Source organism: Epinephelus lanceolatus, chromosome 19 (genome assembly GCF_041903045.1).
Source record: "Epinephelus lanceolatus isolate andai-2023 chromosome 19, ASM4190304v1, whole genome shotgun sequence".
Classification (NCBI taxonomy): Eukaryota; Metazoa; Chordata; class Actinopteri; order Perciformes; family Serranidae; genus Epinephelus; species Epinephelus lanceolatus.
The window spans coordinates 6566077-6589129 of NC_135752.1; the positions used below are offsets into that span (position 1 = coordinate 6566077).

Consider the following 23053-nt stretch of genomic DNA (forward strand, 5'->3'; position numbering starts at 1 on the left):
TATCAAATAGAATACAATGATATAGCATATCATAATAATAAACATAAAAGCACAATAATATAATATTATTACATAGTTATATAAGCATTATAATGCAATATATAATAAAATAGTGGTAGACGTGCTACAACTCTATCAATACATCCCTCTCAGGGCTGCAATGAAAATGAGTTTCATTATCAGTTGATCTGTTTGTTTTCTTAATCGATTAATCCTTTCATCTAGAAATTGCCAGAAAATAGTGAAAAGTCTAAAAACCAGAAGTGATGTTTAAAATCGACAAAAGCAGCACATTTAGAGGCTTTTTTTTTTTGGCTTAAAAATGGACTAAAACAATCAGTCATTAAAAATATTACCCTATTCATTTTTAGTTAATCTGAATTTTTGGACTAATGTCTTCAATTCTCATCCAAATAAATTAAAGGTATATACAGTTTTATTTACTGTATAATATGTATTATACTCATACTACACAAATGGGCTTCAACACATGCACGTGATTGGCTGTGTTTCCAGTCATGTGATTGGCTGTGTTTCCAGTTATATGATTGGCTGTGTTTCCGGTCACCTGATTGGCTGCCGCAGTCGAGGCAGTGTTTTCAATTTGCGGAATACGGAAGTAACAGCTAGACTCGGGTGAAACTTTTGCAATACAGTGAGAGGCTATATACACTATTACAACGAAGACATGAAGTTAGGACAGCCTGTTTTCTAAGCCTCATATCCGCCATGTTTGTATATATTTTACTGCTGACAAACAACCTACCGGACGTCCGTGTTTACTTAGTGGCGAACTAATGGGGCTCTGTTGAGTCCATAACTAAGAAATTGATAATGGATTATTCGCTAATCATAGCTGTGTTCCTCGCAAGCTTTCATTTGTCTTTGGCAGCTCAGCAGCCCCACATCGTTTTCATCTTGGCAGATGACTTTGGTTGGTATGATGTCGGCTATCACAGCTCAGAGATCAGCACCCCGAACCTGGACAAGCTGTCAGCCGGAGGAGTCCGCCTGGAGAACTACTATGTTCAGCCTCTGTGTACTCCCTCCAGAAACCAGCTCATGACCGGGAGATACCAGGTGAGGTCCACATCCTGCTGCCTGTCTGATGGCTGTGTTTCTAAGGCTGTTCACAGGGTCCTACAGCCAGTGGTGGAAAAAGGATTAAGATCTTTTATTAAAGTAAAAGTACTAACACCACACTGTGAAAATTCACCACTACAAGTGTAAGCTCTACATCCAAAACCATACTTAAGTAAAAGTATGTAAGTATGAATAAAATGTATTGAGTGTACAGTAAAATGTTCCCTGTCAGTGTTTTTCTATCATATATCATGTTTTTGTTTTAGCACAAGTACATCCAGTTTGTATTTAAGTCCAGTACTTGAGTAGATATACTTAGTTACATTAAGTTAAGTTATATTAAGTTAATCAGAAGGGACATCAGACTTCAGGAGCCTCCTCTGTATCATGATGGCATGACTTTGGGTTTGTACACTTTTCCGTATTTAGAAGAACTTCCCAGGTGGAAAAAAAACTAATTTGGACTCTGGTGGAAAGTAGAACAAGAGGACAAAGTCCTTATTTTGAAACCTTTTTTGCATCACTGCCACCACAAAGGCTGTTAGTTCCTCTTTTGCTGTTCTTGATGTTGCTTTGTGACATTTTCAACACTTGTTTCCAGACAATATGAGTTTGTTTTTTAACCTCCTCCTCAGATCCACACAGGCATGCAGCACCAGATCATCTGGCCTTGTCAGCCCTACTGTGTCCCTCTGGATGAGAAACTGCTGCCCCAGCTGATGAAGGAGTCAGGCTATGCCACCCACATGGTGGGCAAGTGGCACCTGGGCATGTACAAGAAGGACTGCCTGCCCACGCGCCGGGGCTTTGACACGTACTTTGGTACACTCAATTTAGAATAAAACCTTTAATGTAACTACGGATGCACTTTCATTCCCAACATTGCACATTTATATTTGGCTTAATGTGTGCTTTAGGTTACCTGACGGGCAGCGAGGATTACTTCACTCACATACGTTGTACTCACATCTCTGTTCTGAATGGGACTCGCTGTGCGTTGGACCTGAGGGAAGGAGAAGAGGTCGCCACCGCATTCAAAGGAGCCTATTCCACTGAGCTGTTCAGCCAGAGGGCCACCAGCATCATTGAAAAACAGGACCCTAACAAGGTGACACACAGTGTGGAGCAGTAAAACCTGCTCTGAAACATGTCAGGAACTTTAGAAATGTGCAGTCTAGAAGGAGAAGATGTCAACAGCCATGGACTAAGAGGAGTTATTTCACCTTGTGTTTCTTTAGCTGTGGTCTACTTAAAGATACCATTATGTAACCTTTCTGCATTAGTATGTCATATATTTTTTTAGGTGTACTTAGATCATTGCAAATGTTTCTAACAATGTTTAAACCCTGAGAAGTCCGTAATTTAAGGACACGGTCTGCGTCATTTGGTCACTGTTGCCTGTCAGTGGCGTCATATCTCCTTTGCCCATGCATCAGGGTTGGGGTTGTCTGCCAGAAGTTGTCATAAATTTACTTTTTATTGAGAGAAACGAGCTGAACAATTTTAAGTGCTAACTGCTTTAATTGCTTTGCCAAACAGCATAAGAGAAACACTGATTTTTAATGTGAAACTGCTTAATTTAGCGTTTTTACTGGTTTAAATCACATGGTCTGTTTGTTCTGGGAAGGAGAAGACCTCTGCAGATAATTCAGGTCCCAGTAAAAACCCTCTGAACACATTGATCTGAAGTTATCAGAGAAAAAAGATGAGCAAACATTAGCGGGAGCTGGGCTAAAGCCCCCACACAACAAGCCGAACAGCATTGGAGAATTACTTGGAGACTTACTTACATCCATCAGGTGGACACAAACACAACTCCAAATGAATGATGCTGTTGCTCTGTAACTGCTGGATGTTTAATAAGCAACTGTTTACTGACTGAATAAGTGTTTACTTTCAGTTTATCAACTTAAAAGGTGATAATATGTCAGTATTGATGTTTATTGTATTTGTACTGAGAACTGCCACCACTGCCATGTACAATAGTAAATCACATAGTTGAGTTTTTACATGCTGTTCTCTCTTTATCTTCCAGCCACTCTTCCTCTACGTAGCAATGCAGGCAGTCCATGCACCCTTGCAGGTGCCAGAGCGCTACGTGGCCCCCTACAGTTTCATCAAAGACCCCAATCGCAGGCTGTATGCCGGCATGGTGTCAGCCATGGATGAGGCAGTGGGCAACATCACTCTGGCTTTGCAGCAGAGAGGACTCTGGGACAACACGATCCTGGTATTTTCAACAGGTATGTTTTTGTAGTGAGGCGCAGGAAAATGAACAATTTATCTTCTATAAAATCTTGTGGAAACATTTTAATATAAAAACAAATGACACATTGCTGAAGCACTGGATCATCTTACTTTAACAGTAACTCAGGTGTGGGGTTTTTTTTATAACCTGGAGCCTATTTTCCCGCGTTTTTGTGTCTAAGTGACTAATGGGCACAGCAATTTTTGAGATTGGAATAGTACTGAGGAGTTGAAACAGGCTGCAATTTTAACACTCAGGGCAACTGAGTACCATCAATTTAAGCCCACTAAAAGAGTTTGTTGTTGCCACTGACAGGCTCAGAGTATTATTCTGTCTGACACCATATGGAAAGGATCCATACAGAGAAAGACCTTTTTGTTAAAGATTAAGATCCGTTTTGTTTAACCAGAAACAGCCCCAAAGCAGCCATCGCCAAACCTACCAGACTCCATTGAAATAAACATTAATTTTATCATCATAAATCAGACTTAATTCAAAGTTGGGAAAAATAAAATAAAACACACAAAAATCATCTTAGTTCATTTTTCAACAGTTCAAACATTCTCCAGCTCTGGCTTTGTTGAAGTAAATCCTTAATTCACCCAGTTAGATTTGAAAATATTCTGGTTCTATATATGTTAAAATTACTGTTTATTTGAATGGAGTCTGGTTTCTTTGGTGATAATAATTTCGGGGCTAATTTTGATAAAACAAAATGGATTGTACTCTTTACCAAAAAAGTCTATATCTGTAGGGTTTCTTTTCATAATGTTGTAGACACTCATAATGACAATTTGAACCTGTCAGTGGCAAAAAAAAAAAAAAAAAGAAAAAAAAAAGGAGAGTTTTAGTGGATGTAAGTTGACGGAGCACAAATGTCTGTTACTGTTATATTGCTGCGTGTTTCACATGCAGCCCTGTCACTCAATTCTGAACCACTTTTAAAGATTGTTGTCTCCATTAGTCACTTAGACATAAAAACATAGGAAAATTGGGTCCAGGTTGCAAAGTACCGAAGTTACCCTTTAATTAGAGAGAACTTTTACTATTTTAATGGAAACATACAATAAAAGTTTTTTGTCCATAGATCAGGTGAAAGCCTCTGGGAATGCTAATGTGTTTTCCACAGTTTCTTTCTTTTCCCCATCTGACCTTTTTATAGTGTGCCAAAATGGAAAGCAAATCAGTGACTGCTAAATAACAAGCAATTACATTTTAATGTCTGCAGACTCAAAACCACACTTTCTTTGAGCATCAAAGCCAGTTTTCCAGGGTTCAGAGGAGTAGGGTGACAGGTTTATTAAATTAAAGCATTTCAGGGTTAGATAACACTTTTATTACACAACACGGTCAAGTGGGAAGCACATGAAACAGATATCCCTGCATGTTAAGTGTTTGCAACATTTCCAGGGTGGTTACAATGAAAATAACCCTTGTAATACTGGGGATGTCCACTAGAGAGCAGTGTTTAGTTGTATTTGTTATAACAGAGTTTTCTGTCAGGATCGCTGTCAGGCTAGGTGTGGAGATTTAAAGACAGAAATAACACTTAAGGAACACTTCTGGAGTCTCAGTACCATTAAACCCCGAAAAATACCCATCATATAGACCTTTTGATGAAGAGCATGATATGGCCAAAGATGAGCGAGTGCAGCATCATCTAAGCATGCGCCTGCTCTCGGGTTTCCACATGTGGAACTTCTAATGAATTGCATCCGAAGTAGGTAACTCCTTTGAGGGTTATTTTTAGGGGCATTTTAAAGGGTAATTAGAAGACAGGAACAATGCTGTGAAAGTATAGTGCGAGGGTTTTGTAATACCTGCGGTAGGTGGCCTGTTTCATTGTTCTTCTTCCACACATTTGGTGGTTGGCAATGACTGCAGGATTCAGGCAGCCATATGCTGGGCAGACACTGACTCTGCTGATGTGAAAAACTACTTCCTGCTTTCTTCATGTCAATGCAATATGCTGGTTATGTAATACCTGACTTTGGCTCCCTGTGGTGGAATGTAACTCAGTACATTTACTCAAGTAATGCATTAAAAGTAAGTACAAATTTGAGGTATTTGTATTTTGATTTTATGCTGCTTCATACGTTTACTAACCATGTCTCTCGAGATGTGCTGATTTTGATTGTTTTTGATAAACTGAAGGATGAAGTGTTTCTTTATGTGTTGGGAAAATTCTCATCCTTCTCAAGCTAAATAAACTCTTTAGAAACTCTCATGGATCAGCTGGTAAATGCATCGTCACAAAGCTGAAAACAGGGCTGTTTTTCTGACACCATGAAAGGCCGACTTTTTAGAGATTCGTGGTTCTCACAGGGCAGCCACGCTACAAACATACGATGATCTTATAGAATATGATGCATTGCTGTGGATTAAACTACCCAACATTTTATGAAGGAGTTAAAATGAGCACAACCTCAAACATGGACAGCAGTAACATGCAACATACGCATTAATGCAACTGTTGTATTAATACAAAAACATCAGAGAGAATAGCGAAACACTGACTGGGAACATTTTGCTGAACAATGACTACTTTTACTTTTCATACTTAAGTAAGGTTTTGAATACATGACTTAAACCTGTAGTGGAGTACTTTCATAGGATGGCATTGGTATTTCTCCTGAAGTAAAAGATCCTTTACTTCTTCCACCACTGGATATACTTTATAAACCAATAAACATCCCTTACCAAAAATAGTCTGAGTAAGGTCTATCAATGGCTTTATTAGTCATATCTACTACAGTACTGTTATCACTGACCTACATGTGTCAGGCTCAACAGGAAAGAAATGAGGCCGAACCTTGTAATTCCTTTATGATGAAAGTTTGTGTCTCAGCGGGACTTTACTGTAAGCAAACTAAGTGACAGAGTTTTAGGTGAAACTGGACGGGGAAGCTGGGAAAGAAAGAGAGAGGGAGAGAATTGGCCTGTAGAGAGCCAAAGCAGCTTGAAAACGCATTAAGGAGCCGACGGTCTTTTCCAGAACAGTTCGGGCATTGGTACAGACTATTTCATGGACTCACATGACACAGGGAGCCCTGCCTGGATGTGATTGGTCAAGTGTGTTTATACTGGACAGACATATTGGGACGATGACAGTCAGTGTTACTGCTTGTGTGCCTGTGTGCCTGTGTGTGGTAATAGTTGGATGCTATGCAGTTGTATTCGTCAAACGGGAGGCAAATGGATGAACACTGATGAATTATTTTAATGCTCTATGATCTACTACTTTAATCCAGACTGAAATATCTCAACATCTATTTTATGGATTGCCATGAAATTTTAAACAGACATATATGATCCCTGGAGGATAATTCCTACTGACTTTGAAGACCCTCTGTCTTTTCCTTGAGTGCCATCATCAGGTCAAAATTTGAATTTGTCCAGTACTTTGGTTTACAATAAAACACTTGCAAAACGAATGACATTTCCCATCTTCCTCAGCTGTACTTTGTGTTAAGTGTTAAACAGCAAATGTTAGCCAACACTCTAAATTAAGATGGTTAACAGTGTAAACATTATACCTGCTGATAGACCATGTCAAATGTGACAACAGAGGCATTCTAAATGGGTGTGAGTTTATTTCCTGTTTGAATGTTTGTTAATGCATTAGCTGACAGGAAGTAAGCAGATACAAAAGCTGCTGCCCTAGCAACAGAATAGCTGTAGGGGTGTACATAACAAATTTCATTGTGATATGATACTATATTTGCTGGTATCACAAAGTCTGGTACAATGCAGTTTTAATTCAATTCAGTGGCCGGTGATTGATATGAGGCGATCAGTGAATATCCTCCCTGTCTTTTTCTTGACTGCTTACCATTATCTGCCTGGTGCTTGGCTGTTAGCATTGTTTAAATGTTTAGGAAGCAGGTGCACTCGGATGGAAATGGTGACACAGACGTACCATGGCATATCTTAAAGATGAATCGTATTCACTTTGCATTGATAATATTGGATCATTGATCATTGAATCAGTCCAGATTGATTTACTGTTAAACCCCTACCTCCCAAACATCAGCATATAGGAATGTTGATGTAGCATTTAGCTCAAGTACCAGTGGTGGATGAAGTACCTAAAAGCCACACTTGGGTAAAACTAGAGATATCTCACCAGAAAATGACTTTGGTAGAATTTAAAGTCACCTATCAGAATATTACTTGAGTAAAAGTCTTAAAGCATCTGATATTACAAGTACAAGTACAAGTGCTGGTAATAAAAAAAATTCATAAATAAAAAATTCAATGTTTTCACTCTTGCTTGTCAATTACACACAGGTCCGAAAGACACACACATGCACAAACAGGACCTATACATGCACAAAGTGGAGAGATGTCAGAGTGAGGGGGCTGCCCTTGGTGAGGCGCCCCGAGCGGTTGGGGGTTCAGTGCCTTGCTCAAGGGCACCTCGGCAGTGCACAGGAGGTGAACTGGCACCTCTCCAGCCACCAGTCCACGCTCCATATTTTTTGGTCCGGACGGAGACTCGAACAGACAACCCTCCGGTTCCCAACCTCATCTTTATGCCTCTATCTTTTTATTTACCGATTTAAAATCCATAATCCATCTTTGTCTTCTTTCTCTTTGTGTCATTCCACTTTGTCCCCAGATAACGGAGGTCAGACGCTGAGTGGTGGCAGCAACTGGCCACTGCGAGGGAGGAAGTGGTCACTGTGGGAAGGAGGGATCCGGGGAGTCGGATTCGTCGCCAGCCCGCTACTGAAGCAACCCGGGACTGTCAGCCACGAACTCATCCACATCTCCGATTGGCTGCCAACACTTGTTGGCCTGGCCGGAGGGAGCACCAATGGCACAAAGCCGCTGGATGGATTCAATGTGTGGAACACGATCAGGTGAGCTGGACTGCTGTACTGTTTTTACAGATCGGGGATGTCAGCTGAGAGTGTTTCTTGGGTGGCAGGTCAGAGTTTACAGCATGAACGATACCAGTTCTTGAGTTTTGACAGCCTGCCCTCTCTTTGTGCCTCTTTCCGATCCTCTCCCCCCCATGTGCTCTCGCTCCAACTCCCTCTGCCTGTCTCCCTGACCTAGCGTCTTTTTCTTGTAGGAGCCCCTGCTCCTTCAATAAGCCCTTTGTTACTGTGGCAATGGGAGCTCAAAGAGAAGGAAATTCCATCAGTCATTCTCACACAAATCTGTAGTCCTTCCATCCCTGTCTTCTTTCCCCTTATCCCCCCTCCATCCCCACCTCTGCCTCTAAGAGCTAAGAAGGCCTGCTGTTGGATAAGCTAATTAGTTTAGCTCCAAATCCTTTTATGTGGCAACATACCTGAGATGTTGTGATTCTTTTTTATGTGATACATTGAATTTTGCTTTGGAGAACTCTGCAAAGAAACTGTAAGTGATTTAATAAGTCATATGCAACTGCTGACAGACCACAGATGCACTTTCCATGTTAGTTAGTGTGCAGGTCATCACACAGGCTGTCACTGCCTCTTGTTTGACTGACACTTTATATTTGTAAACTAAATGTGGACGCAGTGAAAGGAGGTGAAATTGAGGGCTGCAGCAGAGCCCCAGCAGAAAATCAAGGCTTAGCCTGGACCACAAACTACTACTCACAGCCTCCACTTGACTCGATTGGCTGACGCAAGTCAGCTGACCACTGGCTGCTGCCGTGTGAGCTGCACAACAACGCAGGGCACAAACTGCTGTTTGTTGTCGCTGCTTTACAGTTTCATTTAGTTTTTAATTGGCTGGCCTGTTACAGAAAACAGCAGCCAGACGGCTCGGCCGCTGGAATAAAAACCGAATGAAGGCCCAGAACAGTAGGCAGGCAGGAGAGAGTTATTTTAGTCGTGTTATCAGACACTGTGGTCAGTGAGAGCAGTGTGTTTTCTCTGTGGTGGAGTGCGGTCAGAGCATATGACTGCCTGGTGAACAACGGCCAGCTGGTTTAGATTTACAGATCCCAGTGGATTTTACAGTGCATGAGTCAGACATGGTGCTGTGTGTGTGTGTGTGTGTGTGTGTGTGTGTTGGTTGGTTGTGTATCCATATGTTAAAGAATTAAACTGCTTTTATCTTACAGCAAAGGTTTTGCCTCACCCAGACTGGAGCTGCTGCACAACATTGACCCCCAGTATAATGACATCGCTCCATGTAAGTTCACATGTTTCACTCGACATAAACAGGGCTCTCCCCAGTCTGTCTACACTGGGATTTATATTCATCACAACACACAAGACCTAATACCTCCAGCAGGGTTTCATTTGTGGATTTGGACAAGGTTGAGGTTGAGTTTCCTAACTGCCCTGAGCTGTGTAAGTGTGTATGTACAGTGTATGTATGTACGCTCCCACCCAGACCTGGGAAGGAGAGAATTTTGACATGACTTTGAAATTCTGATCTTGTGAAGTACAAACATTGGCTGACACAAACTGCAGAGATCCCATCAAGAAGATATGCATAGCAGCAAATCTTGCCAAAAGGCTGAGATCATTTTACTCCTCATACAAATCTGAAACTTAGTTTGCATCCAGTTTTGTTTTATAGCACTACAGCTACATGTCTTCTTTTTGAGAAACTGAAGCAAATGGAGCTGCCACTTTTTCACGTGCTTATCTGTTTGTCTAATATCCCTTTAATCATCCAGTGACCTCTCAACAGGGTGGAAGCCACTGGTTTAAACTCATATATCGACCTTTTAGCTATAAATCCTGTACAGGGGGGCCAATCTCAGGTCACACTGGGAGAGAGGCGGGATACACACTGGACTGGTCACCAGTCTGTCACAGTGCTGACAAGTATGGAGACAACCATTCACTCCTAAGGCAGTTTAATTGAAGCAGCTGCAAGGAGTTTGTAATTTGTTATGAAACAGTCTTAATTCATTACTGATGCTTCTGTATGAGCTACAGAAGTAAACAACGCCATCAGCAAGAAAATGTGTGATTCCTATAAAGTTACCTGAATGCCTGTTCTCTAGTTCCATCTCAGCCAAATCAGATGAAACAGTTTATGATACACTGAAAGTAAGAGCCTACAGCCCATTTTACACAGAGATCCTGCAATAGGGCCACAGCGAAGACTCTATATTACATCAGCTTTGCTTTTTTACACAGAACCGAATGATGTCAGCATCATGCCGACCCCATGTGTGATTTTTAGATAGTATGCCAACTTCAGGAAGCAAAAAGAGCTTGAGGTGTAGCACAGCAGCATCAAACTCTAGTGTGATTAATAACAGACACGTCTGGCAGCACCCGTCATTTACTGCCCCTGTTAATATGGTGGCTGATCTCATCCTCTTCTCGGAGGGCAAGGTGCTCTCCCCAGGTTGCAGACATTTTCGGTTGGTGTTTTTAATTTTTAAATTAGCAGCTAACTGCTCCTCAGTGCTGTTTCTACCTCTGCTGCTGGTTCAAAGGCAAGACAACACTGCCCCCAGTTCTGTGACTGTACCTTTTATACAGAATGGCAAGGTGGAATAACGCTGCAACATTCTCGCCTTAAACAGGGCCTCATTATTAAAAGGCAAAGTTTCACTGTGTGTAATTGACACTGTCAGTTAAAAGTAAGCAGGAGGAGATTTGTCTTTAGAGAATTTTATTTTTCATATTATATTTTGTGGTTTTGGCTGATACTGGAACAGGATCAGCACAGGGAAAAGGACAAGAATTAACCGCAGAACAAAAAAAAGGGAAGGGTACCGTGATAGACCATGGTCAAAAACTCTAGACAACCATGGTTGCTCATTCAACAGATGGAGCGAGTTGTGGAATTTGAAAGGATTCAAAACTGACCCTTCACCGCCCTTCTTTTTCCTAGACAGCTATATGTTGTTTTTTTTTAATTTAGCTTGTTCAACAAAATTACTATTATTGAGCAACCCAATCTGCTCATTGTAGGCTTACAAGTAACCTAGGCGTATGAATGACACCAAAGCATCATTTACTTTGTTTCACTAGCGTCATATTGCAGTTATTAATCTTACATAGCCACGAATAGATACATTACCTCATCGCCATGCATTCTGCAAATAGTTGTGTTTGAAAAAGAAAACTATTATTAAAAGTAAGTTTTGTCTTTCTTCACTCGCTTCCAAAGCAAATGTAGGCCATGGATGTTTAAAGAGAACTGGATACAGCGCTGGAGGCAGGGCCCTGTTCATTCTTAGAAAGTTGCTCATGAAGCCAAAAAAGCTTGATTTCCGTGGTATGAAATTGTCCAGATCTTCCACATTGTTGAGCCCATAGAGCAGGCGTGCTAGAGACTTCCACCGGCCATGTGGGTAACTTCCGTTTAAGTGCTCCAGTCAGTAACTTCAATGTTCAGTTGTGCAGCTCTTCTGGACTTTCCAAATGTCATATTGAAACATGTCATTCACAGGGGTTGTGGCACTGCGACAGACCTGGAAGTTGCAATACCACTGTTTGGCCACTATGTAAAAATTGGCTTCAAAGCTAGGCGCACTTCTTTATGACACAAGGCAGAAATGCTCATGGGAAATGTGTCGTTAAACACTACCTCTTTTGTCCACAGGGGGTCACCAAAATCAACACAAAATGAAAGTTCCTTGTAGTTTCTGTAATTGTTAGTTAACCTAACCTGAATGTCTTTGGGCTGTGTGAGGAAACCAGTACAGGTTTTTTTAAAACCATAATTCATCTGCCAGTGATAAAGCATGCTGTCGGTGATGATTGAAACCTCATGTTACCTCTCCTCCTCTCTCTGTTCACGATGTCTATAATGTGTCTACCCTCATTTCTAATGTTGTAATTCTACTGTTTCCTCTCTCTTCCCGACATGTCCAACAAGTATCAAGAGGCTCATTGTTTGAGCCGCTATTCCCAAATACGCCAGACATGGTGAATCCAATTAACTCAAGTCAAAGCAGACGGGGGGCCTAAGAATAGCACATTACATAACATTTGACTAAACTCACATCAGAAATCCACGTTGTGTTTATTATGAATGTTTGAAATTTGTTTGAGTAGATTAAGAGTTTATGAGGAATCTGGCTGGAGGTAAGTCTCACATGGTGTCTGGATTATTTTTAGTGGATGTCCCCTAATTTTTGCAGCTTTATGAAATATATATATATACACACGTTATTTCTAGCCCATGAAGGTAAGCTTTTATTAAGATGATCATCATGAGCAACTTTTTATAAATATTTGCCCTCTAGAATTAAAATGAAATATCTTCTACTTGTGTACAAAGGTTATCTAAATTTTCTTTTATTAATTGGATTTATTTTTTCTCACACTGGCCCTCATAAAATGGTATTTGTTATTCTGTTTTCATCTGAGAAATGCTGATAACACAAGGTTGAAACTGTTATCAGTCAACAATGTTGAAATCTGAGATAGCAAGCGTTTGAGGGTGTGTGTGAGTGTGAGTGTGAGTGTGAGTGTGAGTGTGTGTGTGTTTACAGTTAAAACTGTGATGTAGGGATGTTTCCAGGAAATAGGGCATGTGACTGACCTTGTTTTTTGGCTGGCAGACACAGTGAAGTGGTCTCATTCTTGTCTAAACCACTTAATATTAGGTGGTCCTGTTTCTGCTGTGAGGCTACTATTTCTGACTTTGTGGAGAATGCTGCATCTTTAGTTACACATTCAAAAATAGTAGAGGTATAGGAGGAGTACATTTTTGGACTGAAATGTTTCACAGATGTACCATAATGGGTGTGTAATGGGGTGTCCAGAAAATAGATGCATACGGTTTCCTTCATCTCCTAAAAGTACGGTTATTTTTTTCTCTTCTAGGTAGCAGGTGTTCCAGAAGACTTATTATTGCTGATCAATACCATGTGGGACCCTATATAGAATTTCTTAATTTGATGCAAAAGTAGTTTTCTAAAGCTCTAAGCTAGTATCAGGGTTTTGCTGGTGTCACCTACCTTTAACCTGAGTGGGTGTGAACAATGGTTGCCAGCCTTGATTTATAATGTACAACATACACCAATCAGTTAAAACATTAAAACCACTGGCGGGTGAAGTGAATAATATTGATCATCTTGTTACTGTGCAATGTTCTGCTGGGAAACCTTGGACCCTGGCATTCACGTTGATGCTACTTGACGTGCTTCACCCACCCGAACTCTGCACACTGCCACACCAAAAAAGCTGCTCAGGCATGACCCCAGGAATGGGACAAAGAGCTCAAGGCATCGACCTGACCTCCAAAGATCCCAATCTGATTGAACATTTGAGGGACATGCTGGTACCCCAGAGGTACCCCCGATCCATGGTGGGTCCTCCTTGGACCAGACTTGGCTCTGACCTGTCAAGGCATGGACACAGGACCTCCAGAGGGTGTCCTTTCGTGCCTGGCATCAGGGCGTTACTTTCAGATCTTTTGAGTCCTGTAGGTTGTGAGTTGGGGAACCAGCACATCTTACAGATGTTGGATCAGATGGGGATCTGGGGAATTTGGAGGCCAGGTCGATGCCTTGAGCTCTTTGTTATGTACCTCGGACATTCCTGAGCAGTTTTTGTGGTGTGGTATGGGGTATTGTCCTGTTGGGGGGGGTGCCATTGCCACGAGATGTAACAAGATGATCAATGTTGTTCACTTCACCTGTCAGTGGTTTTAATGTTTTGGCTGATTGGTTATGGTGTAGTCTGCAACTAAATTCATAGTTGAAGTCACCCGCCAACCGTTACAGAGATCTGGGTTCAGTTTTGGAGCTAAGTGGCCAGTATACTCTATCAGAACTGCTTATCAGACAGTCGAATAGCTTCAAAACCACCTCCACTGTTGACCCCAGAAATTTTCATAGGGGTGGCCATATGGGGCCACTGAAAATCTTGGGGTAGAAGATCAAAACCAAAGACTGTAAAGATTTCAGCAGCTCTGTTATGCTTTGTATGTAGGCTAGTCAAAAAACAGTGTCACTATGACAATCTTGTTGTGTTATGTATCTATCCATGTTAGTCAATTCATTGTTCTTCAAACAGGCTGTTTGTCTGTTTCCTTGAAAGACAAATATACAACTTTAATTTGAAGTAGTACATTGATTGTAAGGAACAAAACATTTACTGGGCACAAGCTTTCTCAAGAGGAGACTCGTGGGTACCCATTACATCCATTTTCATTCTCTTGAGGTGAGAGTTCAAGGGACCCCTTTGAAAATGGCCATGCCAGCCTAGATTTGGAGTGTTATTTAGCCCATGGTTGGTAATAAGGAATGCCTTAGGTTATTTAGTTTCACTAGATACCAGTAACTTCATGGTAGCTTAAAAAATGAGCATGCCACTGCCTTGTAAAGACACTAATATCGGCCTCCAATTATTTCCATCATGGGGGCCAGCAATTGTATCAGGGGCCCCCTGGCAAGTGGCAAACCTTGGGGGCAACACTGACCCCCCCCCTCCTTCCAAAACCTCTCTGATGTCGGGTTGTTTGCTTGATTAGACGGGGCCTGATTCCAACCATTTCTGTAATTTTCCAAAACTGTCAATCCAACATTCACCCTCACTTCATGCTGTGTAAAGGTATAAAAGATGGTGTGAACTTTGACACATTACATGATATTTCATGTCAATTTTGTTAATTTTGGAAACATAATTAAACTTTTACAGGTACAAATAGAGTTACATAAATATTTTGTAAGAAACAGTCACAGTGGCAAACTTGTCCCACACCAAGAGGGTCAATTAGACCTTTCTGAAAAAATGTAAAGCAGCATTAAATGATTTCTTTTGGCTACTTTGGTGCAGCGGCACAAGCTGTAAATACAACACTGACATATTATCTCTTTACAAAGTTGATATGGTGAACATGTAGACACAGAGTGACATTAGTATCCAGTTGGAGTTTTTCTGGTCGCCCAGTGGATGTAATGCTCCTTTTCCACCCACATTAGCATGTTATGTGCAGTTTTTAAAAAATAGAATAGGACTCCTTTGCCATTGCCAGTAGACCAGAGCTGTGTACAAGGCTCTGCAGCAGAGAAGTATGCCTCTCTGTGTTTTTTTTTTTCCTGGTGTGGTGGCCCATTTAATGTCATGGACATGCCAGAACACAGATTAGTAAACAGTAGAGAGCAGCAGGGAGGCAAGTAAAAATGTAACTGTAGTTAATTTTTTTTATATCTGTTATTTATTCAGTTTCTCTTTCAAACTCGGTGCCAAGTGAGTAAACGTCAATTGTAACCTTTCCCATTAAATACAAGTGCCAGACGTTAGCAGGTGTGGGTGGGGGGGTTTTGTGCAATATTTTCCCTCCTTTTAGCCCTGTTTTTGGTCTCCACCAACTGCTGAGGGAAATATCTGGCTCTTGAGCTGCAAAATGCTCAATTATGTTCTTCAGCTAGTTGCTAACTTTGTCTGCTGTTTGGTAGCCTATAGTCAGGGCTGTTTTTTCCTGAAAACAGCTGCCTGCTGCAACTGGAAAGGGGTTGGTGGAAGTTGGCAGACCAAAGCTCTATAATTGTGGGCTGTAAAAACAAAACAATGAGCTGAAAGGTGCTGAAATGCACCATAAAGCTGAGAGGAACTGCAGAGTCAGGTGATGAAATGAAATAAATAAAACTTTCACCTAAACCCTCATCTACAAAGGTAACACAGATCCACTGGGAGTTAATTTATAGTCCAATCACTGATTTATCACAGTTTTTAGACTCTTCTGTTTATATAGCTATAAGCCTGTGGAGCTGATATTATCCTCCAAGTTCACTGGTGGTCATTACCATCTAAATAATTTGGATTATAAGAGAACCCAGTAAAGAACAACACTACCACTTTACAAGTGTTCATGTTTTACATTTGAATCTTTATTGTCAGCCACCACAGTGACAAGCAGCTCCTCCTGATGCATTCCAGGCTGAGATTCCTCTTTGCCTAATAACCCAGCCTCTCTTTGAGACCCTGCCCCTCCACATCTCTTCCCCTTTTTCTCCCTTCATGCTTCTTCTTTCGGTCTCTCTATTTAGCTCATGAATGAGCTTTGTACCCCCCTTTTTTTGTACATACTTTTCGCCTTTAACTTGCTTTTCAAAATCCCCTTTCCTTTGCTCTCACTCTGTGTGAGAAGAGAGATCTTGACTAAATGGGTCACAGAGGGGTCCCTGAACTTCTCGCAAAGAAACCCTGGACTTGGCCCAAGCCTTAAATCACCCCCACATTTCCCCTTCATACTCCTCTGCTCTCTCAGGGTCTCTTCCCACTCTTCCTCCCCCTCACCTTCCTCCTTTTTCTTGAGCCCATGGATTCTCCTACTGTGGATCCAGATGAGCATGGCCCGGCTTTCAGGTGTCATGCAAAGAATATGTGTAAGAATGGAACAGTGCTTGAGGCCCCGTTCCTTCACTAAAAAGTGGAGGAAGAGCCAGATATCAAATTTAACCAACCTCCTGACATAACTGCATAAACACCTGAATCCGGCATGATGTTAATACTGCAGTTTACTGTTCGTATGCAGGGGACATGAGCTCTGCAAGTGCAGTTGTTTACACAAATCTGCTTTGGTTCAGGGATCGTTCTGCATTGAGTAATCCTAGCGTAATGCATGTGAGAACAATTAAGAGACCCACATGTCATTTTGCGCAATGATCAGTGAAGAATTCAATGTCATAGCTTTTATCATGTGGTTGCAAAAATGCTGAGATCGGAAATGTTTTAATTCTCCAGTCATGTCGCTGTGGTTGAATTGACTCCATAAAAACAAGCTCCGATGGGAACATTGGCTTTGTGTGGGTGGGGATTTGTCTATATGCAAAGAATGTAAGGAACTACTTGTTTTTGACAGTGCTAGGACGCTGAAATTACTTGCAAATCTGTCTAATCAGGACCATATTGTCGGGGTCAAACACAGCATGAACCTGAGAACACTCTCAAGGCCGCTTTTTTTTTAAAGGTGTGCTTAATTCTGGGAGACATTTTCCGTAAGAGCAGAAATAGCTCATGGCAGGAGGCTGCAGAAATGTCTGGACACCCTCAGAACAAAGATAAATTATTTACTTTTGCCTTATGAAAGTGATGAAATGATGCCAGTTGGTAACTGTGACCGTTGTTCCTCCGTTTTTCAAATCTGCCTGACTGCAGTAATGGCAAATTATTCATTGTGCTTGGCAGAAATGAGAAGACTGGTGCTGAGTTGACCACATTACCACCATATTTGTCAAATTCCTCCAGCCCTAAAAGTTCTACGTGTTTGAGGAAATTCATACATACAACAATCTCTGTTTCTTAAAGGGAACGGTTATTTTGAAGCACTCAGTTCCTGCTGTTTCACTGTTGATTTCACAAAAAGAGGTCTTTCTTATTGGCATATTTATTTTGACACCCTCACTTGACTCCCAGGTATGCACTGATATTTGGTGCCAGTCTACCAACTCGTATGGTTTACATAGACATCCACAGAGGGCGTTTTGTATCCACTGTTAGTCTAATATCGTCTTAATCAGCGGTTTCTAGTTTTATACATATTTTTAAAAGGTGGATGACCTCCATGATCAGCTCTGTCCTCTGCTCTCCGCAGGTCCTGGCACCAAGCGTCAGTTAACTTTGGCTCAGGTGGTCAGCAGAGGCTCCTGGGCCAGCTCTGGCTTCAATGTGTCCATTCACGCGGCCATTCGATCCTCAAACTGGAAGCTGCTGACTGGCTACCCGGGTCAGTATCTTCTGTCACCTTTAATGACATGTTTAGTCTAAGTGGGAAGCGGAAAATCAAACACACTTGTGCATAGAAACACATTCACTTCTTATCTCTGCTAATCAGTGGTGAAGGAAATATTCAGGTCTTTTACTTAAGGATCCTTAGTAAAAGTACCAATACATGAATATACTGTAAAAAGATTAATTCAAAATGAAGTAAATGTACAGAGATATTATTAGCAAAATGTATCTAAAGTATCCAAAGTAAAAGTACTTCTTATATAGAAAATTAAAAAATGCCCCTGTCACAGCTGAGGTGAAGCTAGTTTTACATTTATATTCAGTTAGTTTAGTCCAGTGGTCTGCAACTTAGGGGTCAGGCCTTTCCAAAAGGTCACCAGATAAATCTCAGGTGTTGTGAGATAATTGATGAGGTAGAACAAACAGTTTCCCAATCTGTATTATTTTTTTGTGAAATGGATAATTGGATTATTTCACCTCTTAAGGCCTCAAACATTAATATACAGGGTTCCCACACATTTTTACCAATGAATTTTCAAAAATGTTCATAACCTTTCCATAACATATTACCACATTTCTTTGACTTTATTTAAGTAATTAAAATGGGTAGGCCTATAAGCAATACAGTCATACATTATCAAACACACACCTCCCAGCTTTTTGTGGATAAGCAAACTGCTAGCGCTTGCTAACTTTACGCGCTTGTTCGACGTTCCAGCCGCCCATTAGGTGCATGTCCCAGTTGACCAAACCTGCACATATGAGTACTTTTGCGAGGGAGAGAAAACTGAAGATCCTGTAGATGTGAATGCAACTCGTTAAACAAATGTTTGTTTTATGGACATGTCTGATAATTCTATTGCGACCTTACTTGAACCTTGGCGTTCGCAATACCTAACTAAATTAAGTTTGATCGCCGTCATGTTCCTTCAGGCATCCCTCATCCAAGTGGATCAGTGACCCAATGCTGGATGGATATTGATTAACATGATACCTGGTGATTCAAATAAATATGTACATTTATTAAATTACCAGGTATTGTTTAGCTAAGTGTTGTTTAACCAACCTGATAACAGCAAGCTGTTTGATCTACAGGCTGAGATTTAGTCTGAGATGACTGATGACCAATGTCCGATGCTGCTATACTGTGTTACTGTTTTCCAGCAAACTCCCACTTAAGCTAACGTTAGCTCTCCACCAGTAGTAACTGTTACCAGCATCATTTCGTCATTTACCACACTGACAGTGAATATTCGCTAATCTTAAAAGCCCAAATCTCAGTCTGAAAGCCTCTGTTAACCTGCCACACAACAGCTTTTCTACATGGCGTCTGCAGTGATGCGGGCGCCACACCAGACTTTCGTCATAGAGAGGTAGCTGAGCCAGAAGGCAAAGCTCTCAATTTACTGATCCATCAACGTCTGAACTCTCACCTATGGTCATGAGCTTTGGGTAGTCGCTAAAAGAATGAGATCCCGGATACAAGCGGCCAAAATGAGTTTTCTTAATAGGGTGGCTGGGCTCAGCCTCAGAGATAGGGTGAGGAGCTCGGACATCCGGAGGGAGCTTGGAGTAGAGCCACTGCTCCCTTATGTTGAAAAAGGGGCAAGCGGACATGGTTCAAGTATCTGATTAGAAAGACTCCTAGGCGCCTCCCATTAGAGGTGTTTCAGGCACATCCAACTGGTAGAGCCAGAACATGCTTGTTTTCTGGCCTGGGAACACCTCAGGATCCCCCAGGAGGAGCTGTGCATTGCTGGGGAGGGGGATGTATGGAGTACTTTGCTGCCCCTGCAACCCGACCTCGGACAAGCAGATGAAAATGGAATGGAGAACAGTTTCCAGTTTTCCTGTTTCTCTCCTGATGTATCAACACCCCCCCCCCCCCCCCCCCCCCCCAGGGGGCGTGGCCTTGGCATTGCCACACTGCCAGTCAGGTCTATGTGTATCTCGTAATACTACCGACATTTCAACAGTCACTAGATTTTAAATTAGTAATACAAAGAGCATATTTTGCATAATGTTAGACATGTTTGGGGATTTTTATGAACACATTCAAACAATAGCCAAAACAATGTATATTCAAAATATTTCCAAAACATTCTGTTAAGATCAAACCATTTCTAGGCCTGGAAAACAGTTTTTTTGATTTCGTAACTTTTCCAGGAATTTCATGACTGTGGGAACCTTGTATATAAATGAAACCATGTGAGAAGTTTAGAGGGGAAATGTGTCCTTGGTGAAACTGCTAATAACTCATAGACAGCTGAAATGTCACAAAGGGCCCCAACTAGATACTATTTTTTCACAAGTCACAAGCAAAATGTGCCAGGAGCCAGTGCTGTAATCTTTAACAAGGCATTTTATTATATAAGCTCAATATTTGTCTGTTAAATGTAAAACTACAGCTGTCAGATAAATGCAGCGAAAAGTACTAGATTTGCCTCTGAAATGTGGAGCAGTAGAGGTGTAAAGTTGCATTAAATGGAAATACTTGGATGAAACACCTTAAAATTATACTTGAATAAATGTCCTTTCCACAACTGCTACTAATGTCCATCATCTTGTTTCCTTCAGGTTGTGACATTTGGTTCCCGCGGCCCGGCCACAACAGCTCCGAGCGGAGCCCCTCTGAGGTGGATCCACTGAACTCCGTAATGCTGTTTGACATAGAAAAAGATCCAGAGGAAAGGAATGATGTGTCTGCTCAGTTTCCGACAGTAGTGGAGTATCTCCTCACCAGGCTCAACCAATACCAGAAAAGTGCTGTGCCTGTAACCTTTCCCGATGAAGACCCCAGATGTGACCCAGGCCCCACTGGAGCCTGGGGACCCTGGGCTTAGATGGCAGTGACAATGATGAAGGTTGTAACACTTTGTTTACTGTGAATTACAGCAGCAGGGATCTCCTCTGTAGAAGAGAGAGACATTTTTTTCTGATGATTCACTTCCAATATATATCAACCAAAAGACAGCTTTTTTCATCACAGTATTTTCCAAACAGTCAAAACGCAGTCATGCAGACCTTTTAAAGAAAATATTTGACTTATATTTTTGAAATGGAACCAATTAGTTTCAAAATAGAGACTTGATCATCAACTGACTGACGGATGATGCCGTTAATATTGACCTGTGTCCCACCCCTGAGATGCTTTCGGAGGTTTAGTTAAAGCGATTGCGCAAACTCAAGCTACACATGTTGCTGATTTACCTCCCTGCTGTTCCAGGTATTTGCACTTCATTTATCTACTGTTGAGAAGCTGCAGGCTTCCTTGTATGTGTCAAACATTGTGGTTGATTTTAAACCTGGGAAAAATATTTCAACAACCACACTATGGTGTCATTTGGAGCTTTTCAAGGAGTGTACAGGAAAGGGCAACATACTGATGTGTTTAAGAGAGAACAGATGCACACAGTGTTGATTTTAGCCAGATTTGATATTTCAAGCTGTACTAATCAATGTTTTTATATCGGCAATGGATAAGATGACGAGATACATCACAGTATGTGAAAGGAGAACCCAAAGAGAATTATCACGACTCCCCTCAGCTCTGCATCTCTCAGCTCATTATTATGGTTCAGTCTCACAGCTCTCATCAGTGTCATTCCCATCAGCAGCAGGAACCTGTTTTTAGTGGAAAAAGCTCTGATAAACCAACAGTGCACTACCTGCCAAGCACCAAATAGCAAATGACCAAAGTTAGGAACTAGCTGATGCTGAACATAGTGGAACATTCTGCCACTAAAGAGCCAGATATTTCCCTCGTGAGTTGGTGGGGACCTTTAGCAGTGGTCTGTATAGATGTCAACAAATAAAAAGCAATGTTTAAATACAAAATTTCTACCAACTGTTTCACTCAGCTCTGCTTTACTTCTTTTCTGGAATGAATACAACCTGGTCTGCTGCACATTCTGTTGAAATGTTTGATTTGGAGAGCCATTAGATCCAAAAAAATGTTTACAGCTTGTTCCATTGCTGCTAAATGGCCAAAAAAAAGATTATTGCAGGTGTAAAATATGTTCTAAAAATGCTTTAAATTAACTGAGCTCTACTTTTCTTTTCTTTTCTTCATAAATTGTGCACATCGCTATTCATAAGTGCCTACTGGTTGAAGCTTAAAATGTGTGGTTTGTGTTTTGTTCCGGGAAACAAAAAGTTACAAAATAAAGAGGCGAAAATGCGGTGAAGCTGTTTTTAAAACCGTAGACTGTGATTTGAAGCCAAAACATCTTGATCGCCCCCTGGCAGCCAGCTGTAGTATTGGTCATAAACGCCGCTGCCTCCATGTTAGCGGATGGGACATGGGACAAACTAAAATAATCAAATTAAACATTACATAAACTGTTCCATAGTTGTTTTCAATCATTTAAGTAGATTGTATCATGCTGATGAATGCTCAAGTGCACATTTTTCTTCAGTCGTTTTAATTACAACCTCAATTCCAAAAAAGTTGGGACTCTGTTTAAAACATAAGAAAACACTAGCCACACTGCTGGAACCCGTGCAGAATGTATTTACTTGTCTTGCTGGAATAAGCAGGGACATCTCTAAACAAGACATCGTCTGGATGGCAGCATATGTTGCTCCAAAACCTGTATGTACCTTTCCGCATTCATGGTGCCTTTGCGGATGTGCAAGTTACCCATGATGCCATGGGCACTGACACACCTCCATACCATCACAGATGCTGGCTTTGAACTTTGAGCTGGTAACAACGGTCCATTAGCCCAGAGGACACAACGTCCATGATTTCCAAAAACAATTTGAAAAGTGGTCTTGTCACACCTTAGATGAGCTTGGGCTCATCTTATCTTAACTTGCATTTGTAGATGCAGCAATGAACTGTGTTTACCGACAGTGCTTTTTCAAAATGTTCCTGAGCCCCTGTAGTAATATCCTTTATACAGTCATGTTGGTTTTGATGCTGTGCTGCCAGAGGGGTCAAAGATCACGGTCATGCAGTGTTGGTTTTCAGCCTTGCCCCTGACATGCAGAGATTTCTCTGGATTCTCTAAACTTGTTTGATGATATTATGGATTGTAGATGGTGAAATCCTTAAAATCCAGCAACTGTAATTTGAGAAATGTTGTTCTTAACTGTTGGCCTATGTACCCACGCAGGT

General features: G+C 41.3%; 1 protein-coding gene across 1 annotated transcript; it reads left to right on the forward strand.

Moving 5' to 3' along the window:
* The first annotated feature begins 679 nt into the window (after positions 1-679).
* arsb (arylsulfatase B) lies at positions 680-21768 on the forward strand. The gene is made up of 8 exons (XM_033646430.2): positions 680-1080; positions 1719-1905; positions 2001-2191; positions 3119-3326; positions 7953-8196; positions 9396-9466; positions 17795-17926; positions 20509-21768. The coding sequence occupies exons 1-8, from the start codon at positions 835-837 to the stop codon at positions 20772-20774; spliced, it is 1545 nt and encodes a 514-aa protein (XP_033502321.2). The 5' UTR covers positions 680-834; the 3' UTR covers positions 20775-21768.
* The last annotated feature ends 1285 nt before the right edge of the window (positions 21769-23053 follow it).